The 23,476-nt window shown below is 47.7% G+C and overlaps 1 protein-coding gene across 15 annotated transcripts in view; it reads left to right on the top strand.

Moving 5' to 3' along the window:
* Positions 1-23,476, top strand: part of LOC139264759 (speriolin-like) — a 395,630-nt gene that overhangs the window by 81,149 nt on the left and 291,005 nt on the right. For 12 of the 15 annotated variants that reach the window (XM_070881830.1, XM_070881833.1, XM_070881832.1 and 9 more), the window contains 4 exons: positions 1,727-1,798; positions 5,497-5,568; positions 7,474-7,545; positions 13,852-13,923. In XM_070881830.1, coding sequence (XP_070737931.1) covers positions 1,727-1,798; positions 5,497-5,568; positions 7,474-7,545; positions 13,852-13,923 — 288 coding nt within the window. The remainder of the gene's footprint in view (positions 1-1,726; positions 1,799-5,496; positions 5,569-7,473; positions 7,546-13,851; positions 13,924-23,476) is intronic. The other 3 variants (XM_070881838.1, XM_070881845.1, XM_070881844.1) reach the window with 3 other exon arrangements.

Genomic DNA, 23,476 nt, shown 5'->3' on the forward strand with positions numbered 1-23,476 from the left:
CAAATATACCACATCAACTGGTTGCGCCTTGTCCACTCTACTGGAAACATCCTCAAAAAATTCCAGAAGATTTGTCAAGCATGATTTCCCTTTCACAAATCCATGCTGACTTGGACCTATCATGTCACCTCTTTCCAAATGCGCTGCTATGACATCCTTAATAATTGATTCCATCATTTTACCCACTACTGAGGTCAGGCTGACCGGTCTATAATTCCCTGTTTTCTCTCTCCCTCCTTTTTTAAAAAGTGGGGTTACATTGGCTATCCTCCACTCGATAGGAACTGATCCAGAGTCAATGGAATGTTGGAAAATGACTGTCAATGCATCCACTATTTCCAAGGCCACCTCCTTAAGTACTCTGGGATGCAGTCCATCAGGCCCTGGGGATTTATCGGCCTTCAATCCCATCAATTTCCCCAACACAATTTCCCGACTAATAAGGATTTCCCTCAGTTCCTCCTCCTTACTAGACCCTCTGACCCCTTTTATATCCGGAAGGTTGTTTGTGTCCTCCTTAGTGAATACCGAACCAAAGTACTTGTTCAATTGGTCTGCCATTTCTTTGTTCCCTGTTATGACTTCCCCTGATTCTGACTGCAGCGGACCTACGTTTGCCTTTGCTAACCTTTTTCTGTTTACATATCTACAGAAACTTTTGCAATCCGTCTTAATGTTCCCTGCAAGCTTCTTCTCGTACTCCATTTTCCCTGCCCTAACCAAACCCTTTGTTCTCCTCTGCTGAGTTCTAAATTTCTACCAATCCCCAGGTTCACTGCTATTTCTGGCCAATTTGTATGCCACTTCCTTGGTTTTAATACTATCCCTGATTTCCCTTGATAGCCACGGTTGAGCCACTTTCCCTTTTTTATTTTTACGCCAGACAGGGATGTACAATTGTTGTCGTTCATCCATGCGGTCTCTAAATCTCTGCCATTGCCCATCCACAGTCAACCCCTGCAGTATCATTCGCCAATCTATCCTAGCCAATTCACGCCTCATACCTTCAAAGTTACCCTTCTTTAATTTCTGGACCATGGTCTCTGAATTAACTGTTTCATTCTCCATCCTAATGTAGAATTCCACCATATTATGGTCACTCTTCCCCAAGGGGCCTCGCACAACGAGATTGCTAATTAATCCTCTCTCATTACACAACACCCAGTCTAAGATGGCCTCCCCCCTAGTTGGTTCCTCGACATATTGGTCTAGAAAACCATCCCTTATGCATTCTCTCTTCGTACTTAACACTTGGGATTAAGGAGCCCGAGAACAAAGAACGCCCCATAAATCTGCTAAAATCACCCAGTTAAAGGTAAGGCCACCGTACTTACCGGAGGTCGAAGCGTCGGCAAGGGGGCGTTGCACACTCGAGAGGTGACCAGTGGGCGGCGGCAGAGCGCGCAGCGGTTCCTCTTGGCCCCGCCCCCACCACCCAACGGCCGTTCCCGTGAGCTGAGGAGCCTGCTGCTGCTGCTGGTGGTAAGCACTGGGCCGGTGCCGGTGGTAAACACTTAACTTGTTCTCATCAATTCACCAAACTATTTTCGATGCTGCCTGTTATTCCAACACCGCGTTCAGTGACTAGGAGTCAACAAAGATGCTGAAGAGTAAAAGGGTTGGATAATCTTCATAAGACAATCTATTTACTCAGCACGTCCAGTTGTTAGATTTAATAGCGTGCATATATTGAATGAAAACCTCTATTCTTGCTCTCTTTTGACAGGGCCAGCACAGGTCATACAGTCTCCGTGTGGGCCAATAGTTGTCCAAGGGCCTTTGCAACCAGTTCGACACAGTGAGTCAGCAAAAGTGCAAATTTAAGTGCTAAGTATGTTTCAGATTGGGCAGTGAGGTCAACTGAAGCGTTATGCAGCATGTCATAATGCTCTGGCTGGGCAATGAGTGTGAAATGTAAGATTCCGATGCCACCTTTGCCCGACCCGCGTTGCTGCCAGCAGTTCCTGATCCCACCCACAAGCCACGTCCAGTACAAGTCGGGAGGCAATCACTTTTTATTACTTTGCCGGCTGTTGCTGGATTTTTCCCCTCCCACTCCAAGTTCCTCCAAACTTAGGTCCCTTGCAGTCAGATTCAGGTGAATTTATAAAGGGGTACAAAGAAATGGTGGACCAGTTAAACAAATACTTTGGTTCTGTCTTCACGAAGGAAGACACAAATAACCTTCCGGAAATACTAGGGGACCGATGGTTTAGTGAGAAGGAGGAACTGAAGGAAATCCTTATTAGGCGGGAAATTGTGTTCGGGAAATTGCTGGGATTGAAGGCCGATAAATCCCCGGACCTGATAGTCTGCATCCCAGAGTGGTCCTAGAAATAGTGGATGCATTGGTGATCATTTTCCAACAGTCTGTCGACTCTAGATCAGTTCCTATGGACTGGAGGGTAGCTAATGTAACACCACATTTTAAGAAAGAGGGAGAGAGAAGACGGGTAATTATAGACCGATTAGCCTAACATCAATAGTGGGGAAAATGTTGGAATCAATTATTAAAGATGAAATAGCAGCGCATTTGGAAAGCAGTTACTGGATCGGTCCAAATCCGCATGGATTTATGAAAGGGAAATCATGCTTGACAAATCTTCTAGAATTTTTTGAGGATGTAACTAGTAGAGTGGCAAGGGAGAACCAGTGGATGTGGTATATTTGGACTTTCAAAAGGCTTTTGACAAGGTCCCACACAAGAGATTGGTGTGCAAAAAAGCACATGGTATTGGGGGTAATGTACTGACCTGGATAGGGAACTGGTTGGTAGACAGGAAACAGAGAGTCGGGATAAACAGGTACTTTTCAGAATGACAGGCAGTGACTAGTTGGGTGCCGCAGGGCTCAATGCTGGGACTCCAGCTATTTACAATATACATTAATGATTGAGATTAAGGAATTGAGTGTAATATCTCCAAGTTTGCAGATGATATTAAGCTGGGTGGCGGTGTGAGATGTGAGGAGGACGTTAAGAGGCTGCAGGGTGACTTGGACAGGTTAGGTGAGTGGGCAAACGCATGGCAGATGCAGTATAATGTGGATAAATGTGAGGTTATCCACTTTGGTGGCAAAAACACGAACGCAGAATATTATCTGAATGACATCAGATTAGGAAAAGGGGAGGTGCAACGAGACCTGGATGTCATGGTACATCAGTCATTGAAGGTTGGCATGCAGGTACAGCAGGCGGTGAAGAAGGCAAATGGTATGTTGGCCTTCATAGCTAGGGGATTTGAGTATAGGAGCAGGGATGTCACACTGCAGTTGTACAGGGCCTTAGCGAGGCCTCACCTGGAATAATGTGTTCAATTTTGGTCTCCTAATCTGAGGAAGGATGTTCTTGCTATTGAGGGAGTGCAGCGAAGGTTCACTAGACTGATTCCTGGGATGGCTGGATTGATATATGAGGAGAGACTGGATCGACTGGGCCTGTATTCACTGGAGTTCGGAAGGATGAGAGGGGATCTCATAGAAACATATAAAATCCTGACGGGACTCTGTAAAGGTTAGATGCAGGAAGAATGTTTCCGACGTTGGGGAAATCCAGAACCAGGGCACATAGTCTAAGGATAAGGGGTAGGCCATTTAGGTCTGAGATGAGGAGAAATTTCTTCACTCAGAGAATTGTTAACCTGTGGAATTCTCTACCGCAGAGAGTTGTTGATGCCAGTTCATTGGATATATTCAAGATGGAGTTAGATATGGCCCTTACCGCTAAAGGGATCAAGGGGTATGGAGAGAAAGCAGGAAAGGGGTACTGAGGTGAATTATCAGCCATGATCTTATTGAATGGTAGTGTAAGTTCGAAGGGCCGAATGGCCAACTCCTGCACCTATTTTCTATGTTTCTATATTTTTCTCCAGCCCTGAGGAGAGGTCCTTAACCCTGGCACCGGGCAGACAACACAGCCTTCGGGACTCACGCTCTCAACTCCAGAGAACAGTATCTATCCCCTACACTATATTGTCCCCAGCACTACTACATTTCCTTTTACTCCCCCAACTTGAATGGGCCCATGTACCACGTTGCTGTGGTCGGTTTGCTCATCCTCGCTGTAGTCGCTGCTTTCATTCACACAGGGAGCAAGAACCTCGTATCTGCTGTACAAGTGCAAGAGCTGAGGCTCCTCCAATGCTACTTTCTGGATCCCTATACCTGCCTCACTCATAGTCACAACCTCATGTTCCTGACTACAGACCAAATTTGAATCATTTAACTTAAGGGGTGTGACTGCCTCCTGGAAGACAGGGTCCAGGTAATTCACCCCCTCTCTGATATATTCAGCTTTTCAGCTGTTTTTTTAAAGACTTAAAGCTGAAGTCTAAATCACAATCCTGGTGAGCAGAATTGGAACCTGAGCTGGCCCTCCAATGTGTTTGGGCAGGTCCTCCTTCATTTCTGATGTTCTCTCTCCATTTGGTGCCAGCTTCCGGCCAATAGTAGGTTCCTGCAAGTCTGTATAAGGAGTGAGAGAAGGGGAGTCTTAGCTTGGCAGATCTGGTTAGAGCTTTACATTTTCTCTGTACTGTAATCAGGTCCTGGGGGTTATGCTGCACCTTGTTTGATGCCTGCTGACTAAGTGGTCTCAGCACCATTGTCCATCGGAGGGGACCAGGAACATTTGGTGAATGAGCATCACTGCTGCTGCAGCTGAGGATCTGGTGTTCCTGGTCAAAATATCCTGCCTGTTGCTGCGTAATATCGCTCTCCGTTATTTGTCACCACAAAAACGTGCACCTACTTTTATCTACTGTAGTTACCTTTAACTAGCAGTCATTCCATTATATTTCCCACTCTCCCATCAGCCCATAGGTAGTGCGTTTCAGGCTGGCCATTTGCCAATTGACGTTGTTGTGATGTTCCTTGAATAATCCTTTTGTCCGGCGAGTGAACCGAGATCTTGGTCAGAGGTAGTGCTTGTGCCTCTGGTAGACGGTGGGGAATCAACCTGAACTCCAGAGACTTGAGCACATAGTACAGGCTGGCACTTCAGAGCAGTACTGGGGGCTGAGCAAAAGTCCTTAGGATTAAGGGGCCCGAGAACAAAGAACGCCCCATAAATCTGCTAAAATCACCCAGTGAAAGGTAAGGCCACCGTACTTACCGAATTTCGCAGCGGCGGCAAGGGTGCGTTGTTCGCTCGAGAGGTGACCAGTGGGCGGCGGCAGACCGCATGGCGGTTCCTCTTGGTATCGCCCCCACCGCCCAACGGCCGTTCCCGTGAGCTGAGGAGCCCGCTGTCGGTGGTAAGCACTGGGCCGGTGCCGGTGGTAAACACTTAACTTGTTCTCATCAATTCACCAAACTATTTCCGATGCTGCCTGTTATTCCAACACCGCGTTCAGTGACTGGGAGTCAACAAAGATGCTGAAGAGTAAAAGGATTGGATAATCTTCATAAGACAATCTATTTACTCAGCACGTCCAGTTATTAGATTTAATAGCGTGCATCTGTTGAATGAAAACCTCTATTCTTGCTCTCTTTTGACAGGGCCAGCAAATGTCAGACATACTCCGACTGGGCCAATAGTTGTCCAAGGACCTTTGCAACCAGTTAGACACAGTGAGTCAGCAAAAGTGCTAATTTGCTACAGTATGTTACAGATTGGGCAGTGAGGTCAACTGAAACGTTATGCAGCATGTCATGATGCTCTGGCTCTGCAGTGAGCGTGAAATTTAAGACTCCGATGCCATCTTTGCCCGACCTGCATTGCTGCCAGCAGTTCCTGATCCCACCCACAAGCCACGGCCAGTACAAGTCGGGAGGCAGTCACTTTTTATTACTTTGCTGGTTGTTGCTGGATCTTTCCCCTCCCACTTCAAGTTCCTCTCCAGCCCAGAGCAGATGTCCTTAACCCTGGCACCGGGCAGGCAACGCAGCCTTTGGCATTCACATTCTTGGCTGCAGCGAACAGGATCTATCCCCCCAACTATACTGTCCCCACCTTTACTACATTTCTTTTTACTCCCCCAACTTGAATGTCCCCCTGTACCCCGGTGCTGATGTCCGTTTACTCAAGCTCCCTGCAGTCCCTGCTCTCGTTCTCACAGGGAGCAAGAACCTCATATCTGTTGAACAAGTGCAAGGGCTGAAGCTCCTCTAATGCTAATTTCTGGATCCCTATACCTGCCTCACTCATAGTCACAATCTCATGTCCCTGACTACGGGCCAAATTTGAAGTATATAACCTAAGGGGTGTGACTGTGTCCTGGAACACAGGGTAACTCACCCCCTCTCTGATGTATTCAGCTTTTCAGCTGTTTTTTTAAAGACTGGAAGCTGAAGTCTAAATCACAATTCTGGTGAGCAGTATTGGAACCTGAGCTGGTCCTCCAGTGAGTTTGGGCAAGTCCTCCTCCTCTTCTCATGTTCTCCTTCCATTTGGTGCCAGTTTCCAGCAATAGTAGGTTCATGCAAGTCTGTATAAGGAGTGAGAGAAGGGGAGTCTTAGCTTGGCAGCTCTGGTTAGATCTTTACATTTTCTCTGTACTGTAATCAGGTCCTGGGGTTATGCTGCACCTTGTTTGATGCCTGCTGACTAAGCGGTCTCGGTACCATTGTCCATCGGAGGGGACCAGGAACATTTGGTGAATGAGCATCACTACTGCTGCAGCTGAGGATCTGGTGTTCCTGGTCAAAATATCCTGCCTGTTGCTGCGTAATATCGCTCTCCGCTATTTGTCACCACAAGAAAGTGCTCCCCCTTTTATCTACTGTAGTTACCTTTCAGTAGCAGCCGCTCCATCATATTTCCCACTCTCCCACTCTCCCATCAGCCCATAGGTAGTGCGTTTCAGGCTGGCCATTTGCCAATTGATGTTGTTGTGGTGTTCCTTGAATAATCCTTTTGTCAGGCGAGTGAACCGAGATCTTGGCTCAGAGGTAGTGCTTGTGCCTCTGGTAGACGGTGGGGAATCAACCTGCACTCCAGAGACTTGAGCACATAGTACAGGCTGGCACTTCAGAGCAGTACTGGAGGCTGAGCAAAAGTCCTTGGGATTAAGGAGGCCGAGAACAAAGAACGCCCCATAAATCTGCTAAAATCACCCAGTGAAAGGTAAGGCCACCGTACTTACCGAATTTCGCAGTGCGGCAAAGGGGCATTGCGCGCTCGAGAGGTGAGCAGTGGGCGGCGGCAGTGCTCGTGGCGGTTCCTCATGGCCCCGCCCCCAACGCCCAATCGCCGTTTCCGCGAGCTGAGGAGCCCGCTGCCACGGCCGGTGGTAAGCACTGGGCCGGTGCCGGTGGTAAGCACTTAACTTGTTCTCATCAATTCACCAAACTATTTCCGATGCTGCCTGTTATTCCAACACCGCGTTTAGTGACTGGGAGTCAACAAAGATGCTGAAGAGTAAAAGGATTGGATAATCTTCATAAGACAATCTATTTACTCAGCACGTCCAGTTGTTAGATTTAATAGCGTGCATATGTTGAATGAAAACCTCTATTCTTGCTCTCTTTTGACAGGACCAGCACATGTCAGACATACTCCGTCTGGGCCAATAGTTGTCCAAGGGCCTTTGCAACCAGTTAGACACAGTGAGTCAGCAAAAGTGCTAATTTGCTACCATATGTTACAGATTGGGCAGTGAGGTCAACTGAAGCGTTATGCAGCATGTCATGATGCTCTGGCTCTGCAGTGAGCGTGAAATTTAAGATTCCGATGCCATCTTTGCCCGACCCGCGTTGCAGCCAGCAGTTCCTGATCCCACCCACAAGCCACGGCCAGTACAAGTCGGGAGGCAGTCATTTTTTATTACTTTGCCGGCTGTTGCTGGATCTTTCTCCTCCCACTCCAAGTTCCTCTCCAGCCCAGAGGAGATGTCCTTAACCATGGCACCGGGCAGGCAACACAGCCTTCGGCACTCACACTCTTGGCTGCAGAGAACAGTATCTATCCCCTACACTATACTGTCCCCATCACTACAACATTTCTTTTTCGTAGCCCTTTAATAGGATGCAATGGTGATCATTTTCCAACAGTCTATCAACTCTGGATCGGTTCCTTTGGCTGGAGAGTAGCTAATGTAACACCACTTTTTAAGAAAGGAGGGAGAGAGAAAACAGGTAATTATAGACCGGTTAGCCTGACATCAGTAGTGGGGAAAATATTGGAATGAGTTATTAAAAATGAAATAGCAGCACATTTGGAAAGCAGTGACAGGATCGGTCAAACTCACCATGGATTTATGAAAGGGACATCCTGCTTGACAAATCTTCTGGCATTTTTTGAGGATATAACTAGTAGAGTGGACAAGGAAGAACCAGTGGATGTGGTGTATTTGGACTTTCAAAAGGCTTTTGACAAGGTCCCACACAAGAGATTGGTGTGCAAAATTAAAGCACATGGTGTTGGGGGTAATGTACTGACCTGGATAGAGAACTGGTCGGCAGACAGGAAACAGAGAGTCGGGATAAACGGGTCCTTTTCAGAATGGAAGGCAGTGACGAGTGGGGTGCCACAGGGCTCAGTGCTGGGACACCAGCTCTTTACAATATACATTAATGATTTGCATGAGGGAATTAAGTGTAATATCTCCAAGTTTGTAGATGTGAGGAGGACGCTAAAAGGCTGCGGGGTGAGTTGAACATGTTAGGTGAGTGAGCAAATGCGTGGCAGATGCAGTATATTGTGGATAAATGTGAGGTTATCCACTTTGATGGCAAAAACGTGAAGGCAGAATATTATCTGAATGGCGGCAGATTAGGAAAAGGGGAGGTGCAACGAGACCTGGGTGCCATGGTACATCAGTCATTGAAAGTTGGCATGCAGGTACAGCAGGCGGTAAAGAAGGCAATGGTATGTTGACCTTCATAGCTAGGGGATTTGAATATAGGAGCAGAGAGGTATTACTGCAGAGGCCTCACCTGGAATATAGTGTTCAGTTTTGGTCTCCTAATCTGTGGAAATACATTCTTGTTATTGAGGGAGTGCAGCAAAGGTTCACCAGGCTGATTCCTGGGATAGCCGGACTGACATATGAGGAGAGACTGAATCGACTGGGCCTGTATTCACCGGAGTTTAGAAGGATGAGAGGGAATCTCATAGAAACATATAAAATTCTGACGGGACTGGACAGGTTAGATGCAGGAAGAATGTTCCCGATGTTGGCGAAGTCCAGAACCAGGGGACACAGTCTAAGGATAAGGGGTAGGCCATTTAGTACTGAGATTAGGAGAAACTTCTTCACTCAGAGAGTTGTTAACCTGTTGAATTCCCTACCGCAGAGAGTTGTTGATGCCAGTTCATTGGATATATTCAAGAGAGAGTTAGATATAGCCCTTACGGCTAAAGGGATCAAGGGGTATGGAGAGAAAGCAGGAAAGGGGTACTGAGGTGAATGATCAGCCATGATCTTATTGAATGGTGGTGCAGGCTCGAAGAGCTGAATGGCCTACTCCTGCATCTATTTTCTCTGTTTCTATGTTACTCCCCCAACTTGTATGGCCCCCTGTACCACGGTGATGTGGTCCGTTTGCTCATCCTCCCTGCAGTCCCTGCTCTCATTCATATAGGGAGCAAGAACCTCGTATCTGTTGGACAAGTGCAAGGGCTGGGGCTCCTCTAATGCTATTTTCTGGATCCCTATACCTGCCTCACTCATAGTCACAACCTCATGTCCCTGACCATGGACCAAATTTGAAGTATTTAACCTAAGGGGTGTGACTGCCTCCTGGAACACCGGGTCCAGGTAACTCACCCCCTCTCTGATGTATCATAGAAACATATAAAGCATAGAAAATAGGTGCAGGAGTAGGCCATTCGGCCCTTCGAGACTGCACCGCCATGCAATGAGTTCATGGCTGTACATGCAACTTCAGTACCCCATTCCTGCTTTCTCGCCATACCCCTTTATCCCCCTAGTAGTAAGGACTTCATCTAACTCCTTTTTGAATATATTTAGTGAATTGGCCTCAACAACTTTCTGTGGTAGAGAATTCCACAGGTTCACCACTCTCTGGGTGAAGAAGTTCCTCCTCATCTCTGTTCTAAATGGCTTACCCCTTATCCTTAGACTGTGACCCCTGGTTCTGGACTTCCCCAACATTGGGAACATTCTTCCTGCATCTAACCTGTCTAACCCCGTCAGAATTTTAAACGTTTCTATGAGGTCCCCTCTCATTCTTCTGAACTCCAGTGAATACAAGCCGAGTTGATCCAGTCTTTCTTGATAGGTCAGTCCCGCCATCCCGGGAATCTGGTGAACCTTGGCTGCACTCCCTCAGTAGCAAAAATGTCCTTCCTCAAGTTAGGAGACCAAAACTGTACACAATACTCCAGGTGTGGCCTCAGCAAGGCCCTGTACAACTGTAGCAACACCTCCCTGCCCCTGTACTCAAATCTCCTCGCTATGAAGGCCAACATGCCATTTGCTTTCTTAACCGCCTGCTGTACCTGCATGCCAACCTTCAATGACTGATGTACCATGACACCCAGGTCTCGTTGCACCTCCCCTTTTCCTAATCTGTCACCATTCAGATAATAGTCTGTCTCTCTGTTTTTACCACCAAAGTGGATAACCTCACATTTATCCACATTATACTTCATCTGCCATGCATTTGCCCACTCACCTAACCTATCCAAGTCACTCTGCAGCCTCATAGCATCCTCCTCGCAGCTCACACTGCCACCCAACTTAGTGTCATCTGCAATTTTGGAGAGACTACATTTAATCCCCTCGTCTAAATCATTAATGTACGATGTAAACAGCTGGGGCCCCAGCACAGAACCTTGCAGTACCCCACTAGTCACTGCCTGCATTCTGAAAAGTACCCATTTACTCCTACTCTTTGCTCCTGTCTGCCAACCAGTTCTCAATCCACATCAGCACACTACCCCCAATCCCATGTGCTTTAACTTTGCACACGAATCTCTTGTGTGGGACCTTGTCGAAAGCCTTCTGAAAGTCCAAATACACCACATCAACTGGTTCTCCCTTGTCCACTCTACTGGAAACATCCTCAAAAAATTCCAGAAGATCTGTCAAGCATGATTTCCCTTTCACAAATCCATGCTGATTTGGACCTATCATGTCATCTCTTTCCAAATGCGCTGCTATGACATCCTTAATAATTTATTCCATCATTTTACCCACTACCGATGTCAGGCTGACTGGTCTATAATTCCCTGTTTTCTCTCTCCCTTCTTTTTTAAAAAGTGTGGTTACACTGGCTACCCTCCATTCCATAGGAACTGATCCAGAGTCAATGGAATGTTGGAAAATGACTGTCAATGCATCCACTATTTCCAAGGCCACCTCCTTAAGTACTCTGGGATGCAGACCATCAGGACCTGGGTATTTATCGGCCTTCAATCCCATCAATTTCCCCAACACAATTTCCCGACTAATAAGGATTTCCCTCAGTTCCTCCTTCTTACTAGATCCTCTTACCCCTTTTATATCCGGAAGGTTGTTTGTGTCCTCCTTAGTGAATACCGAACCAAAGTACTTGTTCAATTGGTCTGCCATTTCTTTGTTCCCCGTTATGACTTCCCCTGATTCTGACTGCAGCGGACCTACGTTTGTCTTTACTAACCTTTCTCTCTTCACATATCTATAGAAGCTTTTGCAGTCTTAATGTTCCCTGCAAGCTTCCTCTCGTACTCTATTTTTCCTGCCCTAATCAAACCCTTTGTCCTCCTCTGCTGAGTTCTAAATTTCTCCCAGTCCCCGGGTTCGCTGCTATTTCTGGCCAATTTGTATGCCACTTCCTTGGTTTTAACACTATCCCTGATTTCCCTTGATAGCCACGGTTGAGCCACCTTCCCTTTTTTATTTTTCCGCCAGACAAGGATGTACAATTGTTGTACTTCATCCATTGAAAGTATAATTTGCTTTTCTACTATTTCTGCCAAAGCGGATAACCTCACATTTTCCCACATTATACTCCACCTGCCAATTTTTTTCCCACTCACTTAGCCTGTCTATATCCCTTTGCAGATTTGTTGTGTCTGCAAAATTTACTTTCTCACCTATCTTTGTACCATCAGCAAACTTGGCTACATTACACTCGGCCCCTTCATCCAAGTCATTAATACAGATTGTAAATAGTTGAGGATCTCGCACTGGCCCCTGCAGCACCCCATTAGTCGTTTTTTGCCAACTGCAAAATGACCCATTTTTCCCGCCTCTCTGTTTTCTTTTAGTTAGCCAATCTTCTATCCATGCTAATATATTAACGCCAACCCCGTGAGCTTTTATCTTGTGCAGTAACCTCTTATGTGGCTCCGTATTAAATGTCTTCTGGAAAACCAAATACACCACATCCACTGGTTTCCCCTTATCCACTCTGCTCATTACATCGTCAAAGAAGTCCAGCAAATTTGTCGAACATGATTTCCCTTTCATAAAACCATGTTGACTCTGATTGATTGAATCCTGCTTTTCCAAATGTCCACCAGCTCCCACATGCTGGAGCTGCAACACATCACCTGCCCTGCCATTTCTATTGCATTTTATTTAACTAATTAGGTTTTCAAGTTATGAAATATCAATTATCTATTTGTCGTTTTTAATCTGTACTCACGCCTATTAATTTCAACCAATGCCCAAGTTTAGAAAAAGAGAGAAATATATTGAATAACCAATCACTTACCTGCTTTCCTGTGGTGTCACACTTTGATTTTTAGCCTCACAGGTCTGTTCACTCTGCTCCCAGCTCGCTGCTCCCGCTGCTTTTTATCACCCCGCTCTCGGCCCTTGTCTCGGGCGCTGCCTTTTCACTCCCATTGTATGACTGCATTTGCTATTAAGTTGCAAATCAGCAATACTGCTGATCTGTGGGAAAATAGATTATAGAATATCCGTTATCCAACTGAAGTAACAATTTATTTGGTCTCCCAGCTTGCCCGAGGTGTTGGAGATGGTTGAGCTAAGAGCCCATAAAGCACTACTATGAGTATCCCTGAGAGGTGTTAATACTAGTGCCAGCAGGGTGGACTCAGCTGCAGCCTCCATTGAGATGACTAAACACACGACTGTTGACTGTAGAGTGTCCGTTCTATGTGTTAGAATTCCACACTAGTTGGTAGTGGCCTCCACCACACTCTTCAACATGTTATGGTAGCTCCTTGACAGGCAATCCAATGCTTTTAGCATTTGCTGGTATGTAAAAACAGCTTTTGTTTTAAAGACTGAAAACTGAAGTCTAAATCACAATCCTGGTGAGCAGTATTGGAACCTGAGCTGGTCCTCCAGTGAGTTTGGGCAGGTCCTCCTCCTCTTCTCACATTCTCCCTCCATTTTGGTGCCAGCTTCCAGCCAATAGTAGGTTCATGCAAGTCTGTATAAGGAGTGAGGGAAGGGGAGTCTTAGCTTGGCAGCTCTGGTTAGATCTTTACATTTTCTCTGTACTGTAATCAGGTCCTGGGGGTTATGCTGCACCTTGTTTGATGCCTGCTGACTAAGTGGTCTCAGCACCATTGTCCATCGGAGGGGACCAGGAACATTTGGTGAATGAGCATCACTGCTGCTGCAGCTGAGGATCTGGCGTTCCTGGTCAAAATATCCTGCCTGTTGCTGTATCCTATCCTCTTGGCCCCGCCCCCACCACACAACGGCCGTTCCCGCGAGCTGAGGAGCCCGCTGCCACTGCCGGTGGTAAGCACTGGGCCGGTGCCGGTGGTAAACACTTAACTTGTTCTCATCAATTCACCAAACTATTTCCGATGCTGAATGTTATTCCAACACCGCGTTCAGTGACTAGGAGTCAACAAAGATGCTGAAGAATAAAATGATTGGATAATCTTCATAAGACAATCTATTTACTCAGCACGTCCAGTTATTAGATTTAATAGCGTGCATATGTTGAATGAAAAGCTCTATTCTTGCTCTCTTTTGACAGGACCAGCACATGTCAGACATACTCCGTCTGGGCCAATAGTTGTCCAAGGGCCTTTGCAACCAGTTGGAGCCGGTGAGTCAGCAAAAGTGCTAATTTGCTACAGTATGTTACAGATTGGGCAGTGAGGTCAACTGAAGCGTTATGCAGCATGTCATGATGCTCTGGCTTTGCAGTGAAGGTGAAATTTAAGATTCCGATGCTGTCTGTGCCCGACGCACGTTGCTGCCAGCAGTTCCTGATCCCACCCATAAGGTCATGGTCAGTACAAGTCGGGAGGCAATCATTTTTTATTACTTTGCCGGCTGTTGCTGGATCTTTCCCCTCCCACTCCAAGTTCCTCTCCAGCCCAGCGGAGATGTCCTTAACCCTGGGACCGGGCAGGCAACACAGCCTTCGGCACTCACACTCTTGGCTGCAGAGAACAGTATCTATCCCCTACACTATACTGTCCCCACCACTACTACATTTCTTTTTAGTAGCCCTTTAATAGTGGATGCGTTGGTGATCATTTTCTGGATCAGTTCCTATGGACTTGAGGGTAACGAATGTAACACCACTTTTTAAGAAAGGAGGGAGAGAGAAAATGGGTAATTTTAGACCGGTTAGCCTGACCTCAGTAGTGGGGAATATGTTGGAATCAATTATTAAGGATGTCATAGCATCTCATTTGGAAAAAGGTGAAATGATAGGTCCGAGTCAGCATGGATTTGTGAAAGGGAAATCATGCTTGACAAATCTTCTGTAATTTTTTGAGGATGTTTCCAGTAAAGTGGAAAAGGGAGAACCAGTTGATGTGGTATATTTGGACTTTCAGAAGGCTTTCGACAAGGTCCCACACAAGAGATTAATGTGCAAAGTTAAAGCACATGGGATTGGGGGTAGTGTGCTGACGTGGATTGAGAACTGGTTGTCAGACAGGAAGCAAAGAGTAGGAGTAAATGGGTACTTTTCAGAGTGGGGTACCGCAAGGTTCTGTGCTGGGGCCCCAGCTGTTTACATTGTACGTTAATGATTTAGACGAGGGGATTAAATGTAGTATCTCCAAATTTGTGGATGACACTAAGTTGGGTGCCAGTGTGAGCTGCGAGGAGAATGCTATGAGGCTGCAGAATGACTTGGATAGGTTAGGTGAGTGGGCAAATGCATGGCAGATGAAGTATAATGTGGATAAATGTGAAGTTATCCACTTTGGTGGTAAAAACAGAGAGACAGACTATTATCTGAATGGTGACAGATTAGGAAAAGGGGAGGTGCAACGAGACCTGGGTGTCATGGTACATCAGTCATTGAAGGTTGGCATGCAGGTACAGCAGTCGGTTAAGAAAGCAAATGGCATGTTGGCCTTCATAGCGAGGTGATTTGAGTACAGGGGCAGGGAGGTGTTGCTACAGTTGTACAGGGCCTTGGTGAGGCCACACCTGGAGTATTGTGTACAGTTTTGGTCTCCTAACTTGAGGAAGGACATTCTTGATATTGAGGGAGTGCAGCGAAGATTCACCAGACTGATTCCGGGATGGTGGGACTGACCTATCAAGAAAGACTGGATCAACTGGGCTTGTATTCACTGGAGTTCAGAAGAATGAGAGGGGTCCTCATAGAAACGTTTAAAATTCTGACGGGTTTAGACAGGTTAGATGCAGGAAGAATGTTAACAATGTTTGGGAAGTCCAGAACCAGGGGTCACAGTCTAAGGATAAGGGGTAATCCATTTAGGACCGAGATGAGGAGGAACTTCTTCACCCAGAGAGTGGTGAACCTGTGGAATTCTCTACCACAGAAAGTAGTTGAGGCCAATTCACTAAATATATTCAAAAGGGAGTTAGATGAAGTCCTTACTACTAGGGGGATCAAGGGGTATGGGGAGAAAGCAGGAATGGGGTACTGAAGTTGCATGTTCAGCCATAAACTCATTGAATGGCGGTGCAGGCTAGAAGGGCTGAATGGCCTACTCCTGCACCTATTTTCTATGTTTCTATGTCTATGTTTCTAAGAAGGCAAATGGTATGTTGGCCTTCATAGCTAGGGGATTTGAGTATAGGAGCAGGGAGATCTTACTGCAGTTGTTCAAGGCCTTAGTGTGGCCTCACCTGGAATATTGTGTTCAGTTTTGATCTCCTAATCTGAGGAAGGATGTTCTTGAGGGAGTGCAGCGAAGGTTCACCAGACTGATTCCCGGGATGGCAGGACTGACATATATGAGGAGAGATTGGATCGACTGGGGCTGTATTCACCGGAGTTTACAAGGGTGAGAGGGGATCTCATAGAAGCATGTAAAATTTTGATGGGACTGGACAGGTGAGATGCAAGAAGAATGTTCCCGATGTTGGGGAAATCCAGAACCAGGGGACATCGACTAAGGTTAAGGGGCAAGCCATTTAGGACTGAGATGAGGAGAAACTTTTTCACTCAGAGAGTTATTATCCTGTGTAATTCCCTACCGCAGAGAGGTGTTGATGCCAGTTCATTGGATATATTCAAGAGGGAGTTAGATATGGCCCTTATCTAAGGGGATCAAGGGGTATGGAGAGAAAACAGGAAAGGGGTACTGAGATGAATGATCAGCCATGATCTTATTGAAGGGTGGTGCAGGCTCAAAGGGCCGAATAGCCTACTCCTGCACCTATTTTCTATGTTTCTACGTTACTCCCCCAACTTGAATGGCCCCCTGTACCACGGTGATGTGGTCCGTTTGCTCATCCTCCCTGCAGTCCCTGCTCTCATTCATACAGGGAGCACGAACCTCGTATCTGTTGAACATGTGCAAGGGCTGGGGCTCCTCTTATGCTACTTTCTGGATCCCCATACCTGCCTCACTCATAGTCACAACCTCATGTCCCTGACCACAGACCAAATTTGAAGTATTTAACCTAAGGGGTGTGACTGCCTCCTGGAACACAGGATCCAGGTAACTCACCCCCTCTCTGATGTATCACAGTATCCGAAGCTCAGACTCCAGCTCATCAACTCTGAGCTGAAATTCCTCGAGCCACCAACACATACTGCAGATGTGGTCGCCGTGGATCATGAGAACATAAGAAATAGGAGCAGGAGTAGACCATTTTGCCCCTCGAGCCTGCTCTGCCATTCGGTAATGTGGTGTCCCTGCACCTGACCACAAATTCACACGAGGCATGTACTGCAGACACAGTCACTACGTGACCTTAACCTTTATTCCCAGGACCAAGGAGTGCTGACCCTGGGTGGGACCTCCCCTCTTATACCTGGAAACCCAGGTGAGGAGTGTCTCCCACAAGTTCACCCCTGTGGTCAGGGTGTGCATTTCTAGGGTATAAGTACAGTGTACAGGAGTTGCATGAAGGTTACAGTTACATGAAGATTACCATTGCATGATGGTTACATACATGACATCACCTCCCCCCTTACGTCTATTTGTGTCAATGGTTAAGTCTTTCCGGTGGTCGATGCTCTCTTGTGGACCGCCGCAGTTGGAACTCTGGTGGCTGAGCCTTGGCACGCGTCTCTGTCACCTGAGGTGATTCCGACCTGTCCGGGCTGGCCGCAGGGACTGTGCATGCTGTGGACTGTCCTTGTTGCTCGTCCACTCGCAGTGGTGTGGGTGACATCTCATGCTCTTCTTCAGTTTCCTTCGTGTCTATGCTGAACCTTTTCTTTACTTGGTCCAAGTGTTTGCGGCATATCGGCCCATTGTTTAGTCTGACCACTATGACCTTATTCCCTTCTTTGCCGATTACTGTGCCCTCAAGCCACTTGGGTCCCAAAGCATGGTTAAGAAGAAATACCGGGTCATCCATTTCTATACACCTCCCCCTTGAGTGTCGATCATGGAACTCAGTTTGGGACTGGTGCTTGCCCTCAACAAGGTCTGCCAGGGCTGGGTGAATGAGGGACAGCCGCGTTTTAAGCATATGTTTCATGACGAGTTCCGCTGGCGGGACTCCCGTGAGCGAGTGCGGGCGGGACCTGTAAGCCAGCAGGAGGCGCGATAGGCGGTACTGAAGGGAGGGTCCTTGGATGCGTAGCATGCCCTGTTTTATGACTTGGACCGCATGTTCCGCCTGGCCATTGGAAGCCGGCTTGAACGGTGCTGTCCGGACGTGTTTGATACCATTGCCCGACATAAACTCCTGGAATTCATGGCTGGTGAAACAGGGCCATTGTCGCTGACCAGGATGTCCAGCAAGCCGTGGGTCGTGAAAACCGTATGCAGACTCTCCACGGTGATGGATGTCGTGCATGAGTTTAATATGATGCACTCGATCCATTTCGAGTATGCATCGACAACGATCAGGAACATTTTTCCCATGAACGGGCCCGCATAGTCTACGTGAATACTTGACCATGGGCTAGTGGGCCAGGGCCACGGGCTGAGTTGGGCCTCCCTGGGGGCATTGCCCAGCTGGGCACACGTCGTGCATTTGCGAACCCAGTGTTCCAGGTCTGAGTCAATCACTGGCCACCATACATGTGACCGGGCAATGGCCTTCATTAACACGATGCCAGGGTGCTCACTATGGAGTTCCCTGATGAATGCTTCCCTTCCTTTCTGTGGCATGACTACCCGGCTGCCCCATAGCAGGCAGTCGTCTTGGATGGAGGCTCATCCATCCGTCTCTGAAACGGTCTGACCTAGGGGCGCCCAATCCCCAGTCAGAACACATTTCTTTATCATGGATAGGAGGGGTCTCTGTTGGTCCAGAGTTTGATCTGGTGGGCTGTGATGGGGGAGCTTGCGGTGTCAAAAGCCTCAACGGCCATGACCATCTCAGCGCTTTGCTCCGACGCCCCCTCAGTGGTGGCCAGTGGGACCCTGCTGAGCGCATTAGCGCAATTTTCGGTGCCTGGCCGGTGCCGTATGGTGTAGTCATATGCAGCCAGCATGAAAGCCCATCGCTGTATGCGAGCTGAAGCATTGGCATTGACAGCCTTGCTGTCGGACAACAGGGATGTTAACGGCTTGTGCTCCATTTCTAGCTCGAACCTTCTACCGAAAAGGTACTAGTGCATCTTTTTCACATCGTAAACACAAGTGAGTGCTTCCTTTTCGATCATGCCGTATCCACGCTCTGCCTGGGAGAGTGACCTGGACACATCAGCCACCGGTTGGAGTCGGCCGTCATCATTACCCTGCTGCAACACATACCCAACCCCGTAGGGTGATGCATCGCATGTTAAAACCAGTTTTTTACAGGGGTCATACAAAGTCAACAGTTTGTTAGAACACAGCAGGTTCCTCGCCTTATTGAAAGCCCGTTCTTGACAGTCCCCCTAAAGCCATTCACAACCTTTAAGCAGGAGCATGTGTAGCGGCTCCAACAATGTGCTTAAGTTCGGCAGAAAGTTCCTGAAATAGTTCAAAAGTCCCAGGAATGATCGCAACTCTGACGTGTTGCTGGGCCTGGGCGCTTGGCGGATCGCCTCTGTTTTTGATTCAGTGGGCCGGATCCCGTCTGCGGCAACCCTCCTGCCCAGGAATTCGACCTCTAGGGTCAAAAACACACATTTGGCCTTTTTCAACCGCAAGCCTACCCGGTCCAGTCGGCATAGCACCTCCTCCAGGTTGTGGAGGTGTTCCTCGGTGTCTCGACCCGTTATAAGGATGTCGTCTTGGAATACGATTGTTCCAGGAATGGATTTGAGCAAGTTTTCCATGTTTCTCTGAAAGATAGCTGCCGCCGAACGAATGCCAAACGGACACCTGTTGTAGATAAATACTCCCTTGTACGTCGTGATGGTGGTCAGAAGCTTGGATTCTTCAGCCAGTTCCAGAGTCATGTAGGCCGAAGTGAGGTCCAACTTCGTGAACAGCTTGCCACCTGCCAGCGTGGCAAAAAGGTCCTCCGCTCTCGGGAGCGGGTATTGGTCTTACAGCGACACTCGGTTGATGGTGGCTTTGTAGTCGCCACAAATTCTGACCGAGCCATCTGCTTTAAGGACAGGAACGATGGGACTTGCCCAGTCGCTGAATTCAATGGCCAAAATTATGCCCTCTTTGAGCAGCCTGTCCAATTCACTTTCAATTTTCTCACGCATCACATTCGACACTGCTCTGGCTTTGTGGTGCACTGATCTGGCGTCCGGAGTGATGCGTATCACTACTTTAGTGCCCTTGAACGTTCCGACACCGGGTTGAAACAGTGACCCGAATTTTTGTAGGACCTGTGAGCATGAACTTCGCTCCACAGATGAAATGGCGTGCACATCCCCTCATTTCCAATTCATCTCAGCTAGCCAACTCCTCCCCAAGAGCGCGGGGCCATTTTGAGGAACGATCCAGAGTGGCAGCCGGTTCTGTGATCCATTATGTGTTACCACCAAGTTTGCACTGCCCAGCACTGGGATGATCTCTTTGGTGTACATCCATAGCTGTGTGTCAATGCGTTCCATTTTGGGCCTGCTAGCTCTGTGTGGCCATAGTCTCTCAAATTGTTGGGCCCTCATAAGTGACTGGCTAGCTCCCGTATCCAGCTCCATGCCCACCGGGATGCCATTCAATAAAACTTTCATCATCATGGGTGGCGTTTCAGTGTATGAGCTGTGGACGTCAGCCACATGAACCCGCTGAACTTCAGCATCCATGGCTTTTCCCCAGGCATCATCCTGCATTGCAGACCCCTCGTCTGGTTCCTCTGTCTCGCAGATTAGCCTCGCTACAGCCTTTTTGCACATCCTGGCCAAGTGTCCACTGAAGTTACAAATCATACAGGTATATTGCTGAAACCTGCAGCTTTTCGCAGTATGTCTACCCCCGCACCTCCAGCATGAGTTGAGATTGTTGTTAATAAAAGGACTGTTACCAGGCATTCCTCTCTGATTGCCCATTTGGTTGTTTCTAAGCACTCTGATGGTGGGTGTTAATGGTCTCATCGCGGGACGCATTGTTCCTCGTGATGGCGTGAATTGCCGATCCCCTTTCCACTGTCCTTGTTGCTGTCTGGGTGGTTTTGAAATGCCCTTGCCTGCCTGCAGGGTCCCGAGCCGCATTCACCATGTTAACTCCCTGGTCCATAGCCACGTTGGGACCAGGGCTGCGTGCATAAATTAGCTTGGTCTCCTCTTCCCCTGCCATGAAGGTCTGAGCTATCAACGCCGCCCCTTCTGAAGTCAAGTCCTTGGTCTCTATGAGCTTCCTGAAAATCCCGGCATGATCAATGCCCTCAATGAAGAAATCCCTCAACATCTCCCCGCTGCAGGCGTCTGTGAACTTAGAGACTGGCCAAGCGCCGCAGGTCCGCAACGAAATCCGAGATGTTTTGTCCCTCCCGACGCCGGTGTGTGTAGAACCGGTGCCGGGCCATGTGTACGCTACTCACCGGCTTGAGATGCTCACTGATCAGCTGGCTGAACTCTTCAAAGGACTTGTCCGCTTGCTTTTGGGGTGCGAGCAGGTCTTTCATCAGCGCATATGTCTGTGGTCTGCAGCTGGTCAGTAGATGCGCGCTCCGCTTGTCAGCCGCTGTCGCTCCCAGCCAGTCCTTCCTGACAAAGCTCTGCTGGAGTCTCTCCATGAAGTTGTCCCAGTCCGCACCCACACAGTAACGTTCTTCTGTGCTACCGGTGGCCATCCTCGTGGTTCGGTGATTCCCGTTTCTCGTCGCCAAATGTGTGTCCCTGCACCTTACTACAAATTCACACGAGGCAAACACAGTCGCTATGTGACCTTAACCTTTATTCCCAGGACCAAGGAGTGCTGACCCTGGGTGGGACCTCCCCTTTTATACCTGGAAACCCAGGTGAGGAGTGTCCCGCAAGTTCACCCCGTGGTCAGGGTGTGCATTTCTAGGGTATAAGTACAGTGCACAGGAGTTGTATGAAGATTACCATTGCATGATGGTTACATACATGACAGATAAGATCATGGCTGATCTGATCATGGACTCAGCTCCACTTCCCTGCCCGCTCCCCATAACCTTTGACTCCCTTATCGCTCAAAAATCTGTCTATCTCTGCCTTAAATATATTCATTGACCCAGCTTCCACAGCTTTCTGGGGAAGAGAATTCGATAGATTTCCAATCCTCAGAGAAGAAATTCCTCCTCATCTCAGTTTTAATTGGGCGGCCCCTTATTCTAAGACTCTGTCCCCTAGTTTTAGTAACATAGAAACATAGAAAATAGGTGCAGGAGTAGGCCATTCGGCCCTTCTAGCCTGCACCGCCATTCAATGAGTTCATGGCTGAACATGCAACTTCAGTACCCCATTCCTGCTTTCTCACCATACCCCTTGATTCCCCTAGTAGTAAGGACTTCATCTAACTCCTTTTTGAATATATTTAGTGAATTGGCCTCAACAACTTTCTGTGGTAGAGAATTCCACAGGTTCACCACTCTCTGGGTGAAGAAATTCCCCCTCATCTCGGTCCTAAATGGCTTCCCCCTTATCCTTAGACTGTGTCCCCTGGTTCTGGACTTCCCCAACATTGGGAACATTCTTCCTGCATCTAACCTGTCTAACCCCGTCAGAATTTTAAACGTTTCTATGAGGTCCCCTCTCATTCTTCTGAACTCCAGTGAATACAAGCCCAGTTGATCCAGTCTTTCTTGACAGGTCAGTCCCGCCATCCCGGGAATCAGTCTGGTGAACCTTCGCTGCACTCCCTCAATAGCAAGAATGTCCTTCCTCAGGTTAGGAGACCAAAACTGTACACAATACTCCAGGTGTGGCCTCACCAAGACCCTGTACAATTGTAGCAACACCTCCCTGCCCTTGTACTCAAATCCCCTCGCTATGAAGGCCAACATGCCATTTGCTTTCTTAACCGCCTGCTGTACCTGCATGCCAACCGTCAATGACTGATGTACCATGACACCCAGGTCTCTTTGCACCTGCCCTTTTCCTAATCTGTCACCATTCAGATAATAGTCTGTCTCTCTGTTTTTACCACCAAAGTGGATAACCTCACATTTATCCACATTATACTTCATCTGCCATGCATTTGCCCACTCACCTAACCTATCCAAGTCGCTCTGCAGCCTCATAGAATCCTCCTTGCAGCTCACACTGCCACCCAACTTAGTGTCATCCGCAAATTTGGAGATACTATATTTAATCCCCTCGTCTAAATCATTAATGTACAGTGTAAACAGCTGGGGCCCCAGCACAGAACCTTGCGGTACCCCACTAGTCACTGCCTGCCATTCTGAAAAGTCCCCATTTACTCCTACTCTTTGCTTCCTGTCTGACAACCAGTTCTCAATCCATGTCAGCACACTACCCCCAATCCCATGTGCTTTAACTTTGCACATTAATCTCTTGTGTGGGACCTTGTCGAAAGCCTTCTGAAAGTCCAAATATACCACATCAACTGGTTCTCCCTTGTCCACTCTACTGGAAACATCCTCAAAAAATTCCAGAAGATTTGTCAAGCATGATTTCCCTTTCACAAATCCATGCTGACTTGGACCTATCATATTACCTCTTTCCAAATGCACTGCGATGACATCCTTAATAATTGATTCCATCATTTTACCCACTACCGATGTCAGGCTGACCGGTCTGTAATTCCCTGTTTTCTCTCTCCCTCCTTTTTTAAAAAGTGGGGTTACATTGGCTACCCTCCACTCCATAGGAACTTATCCAGAGTCAATGGAATGTTGGAAAATGACTGTCAATGCATCCACTATTTCCAAGGCCACCTCCTTAAGTA

The sequence above is a fragment of the Pristiophorus japonicus genome, chromosome 5 (assembly GCF_044704955.1).
Source record: "Pristiophorus japonicus isolate sPriJap1 chromosome 5, sPriJap1.hap1, whole genome shotgun sequence".
Lineage (NCBI taxonomy): Eukaryota > Metazoa > Chordata > Chondrichthyes > Pristiophoridae > Pristiophorus > Pristiophorus japonicus.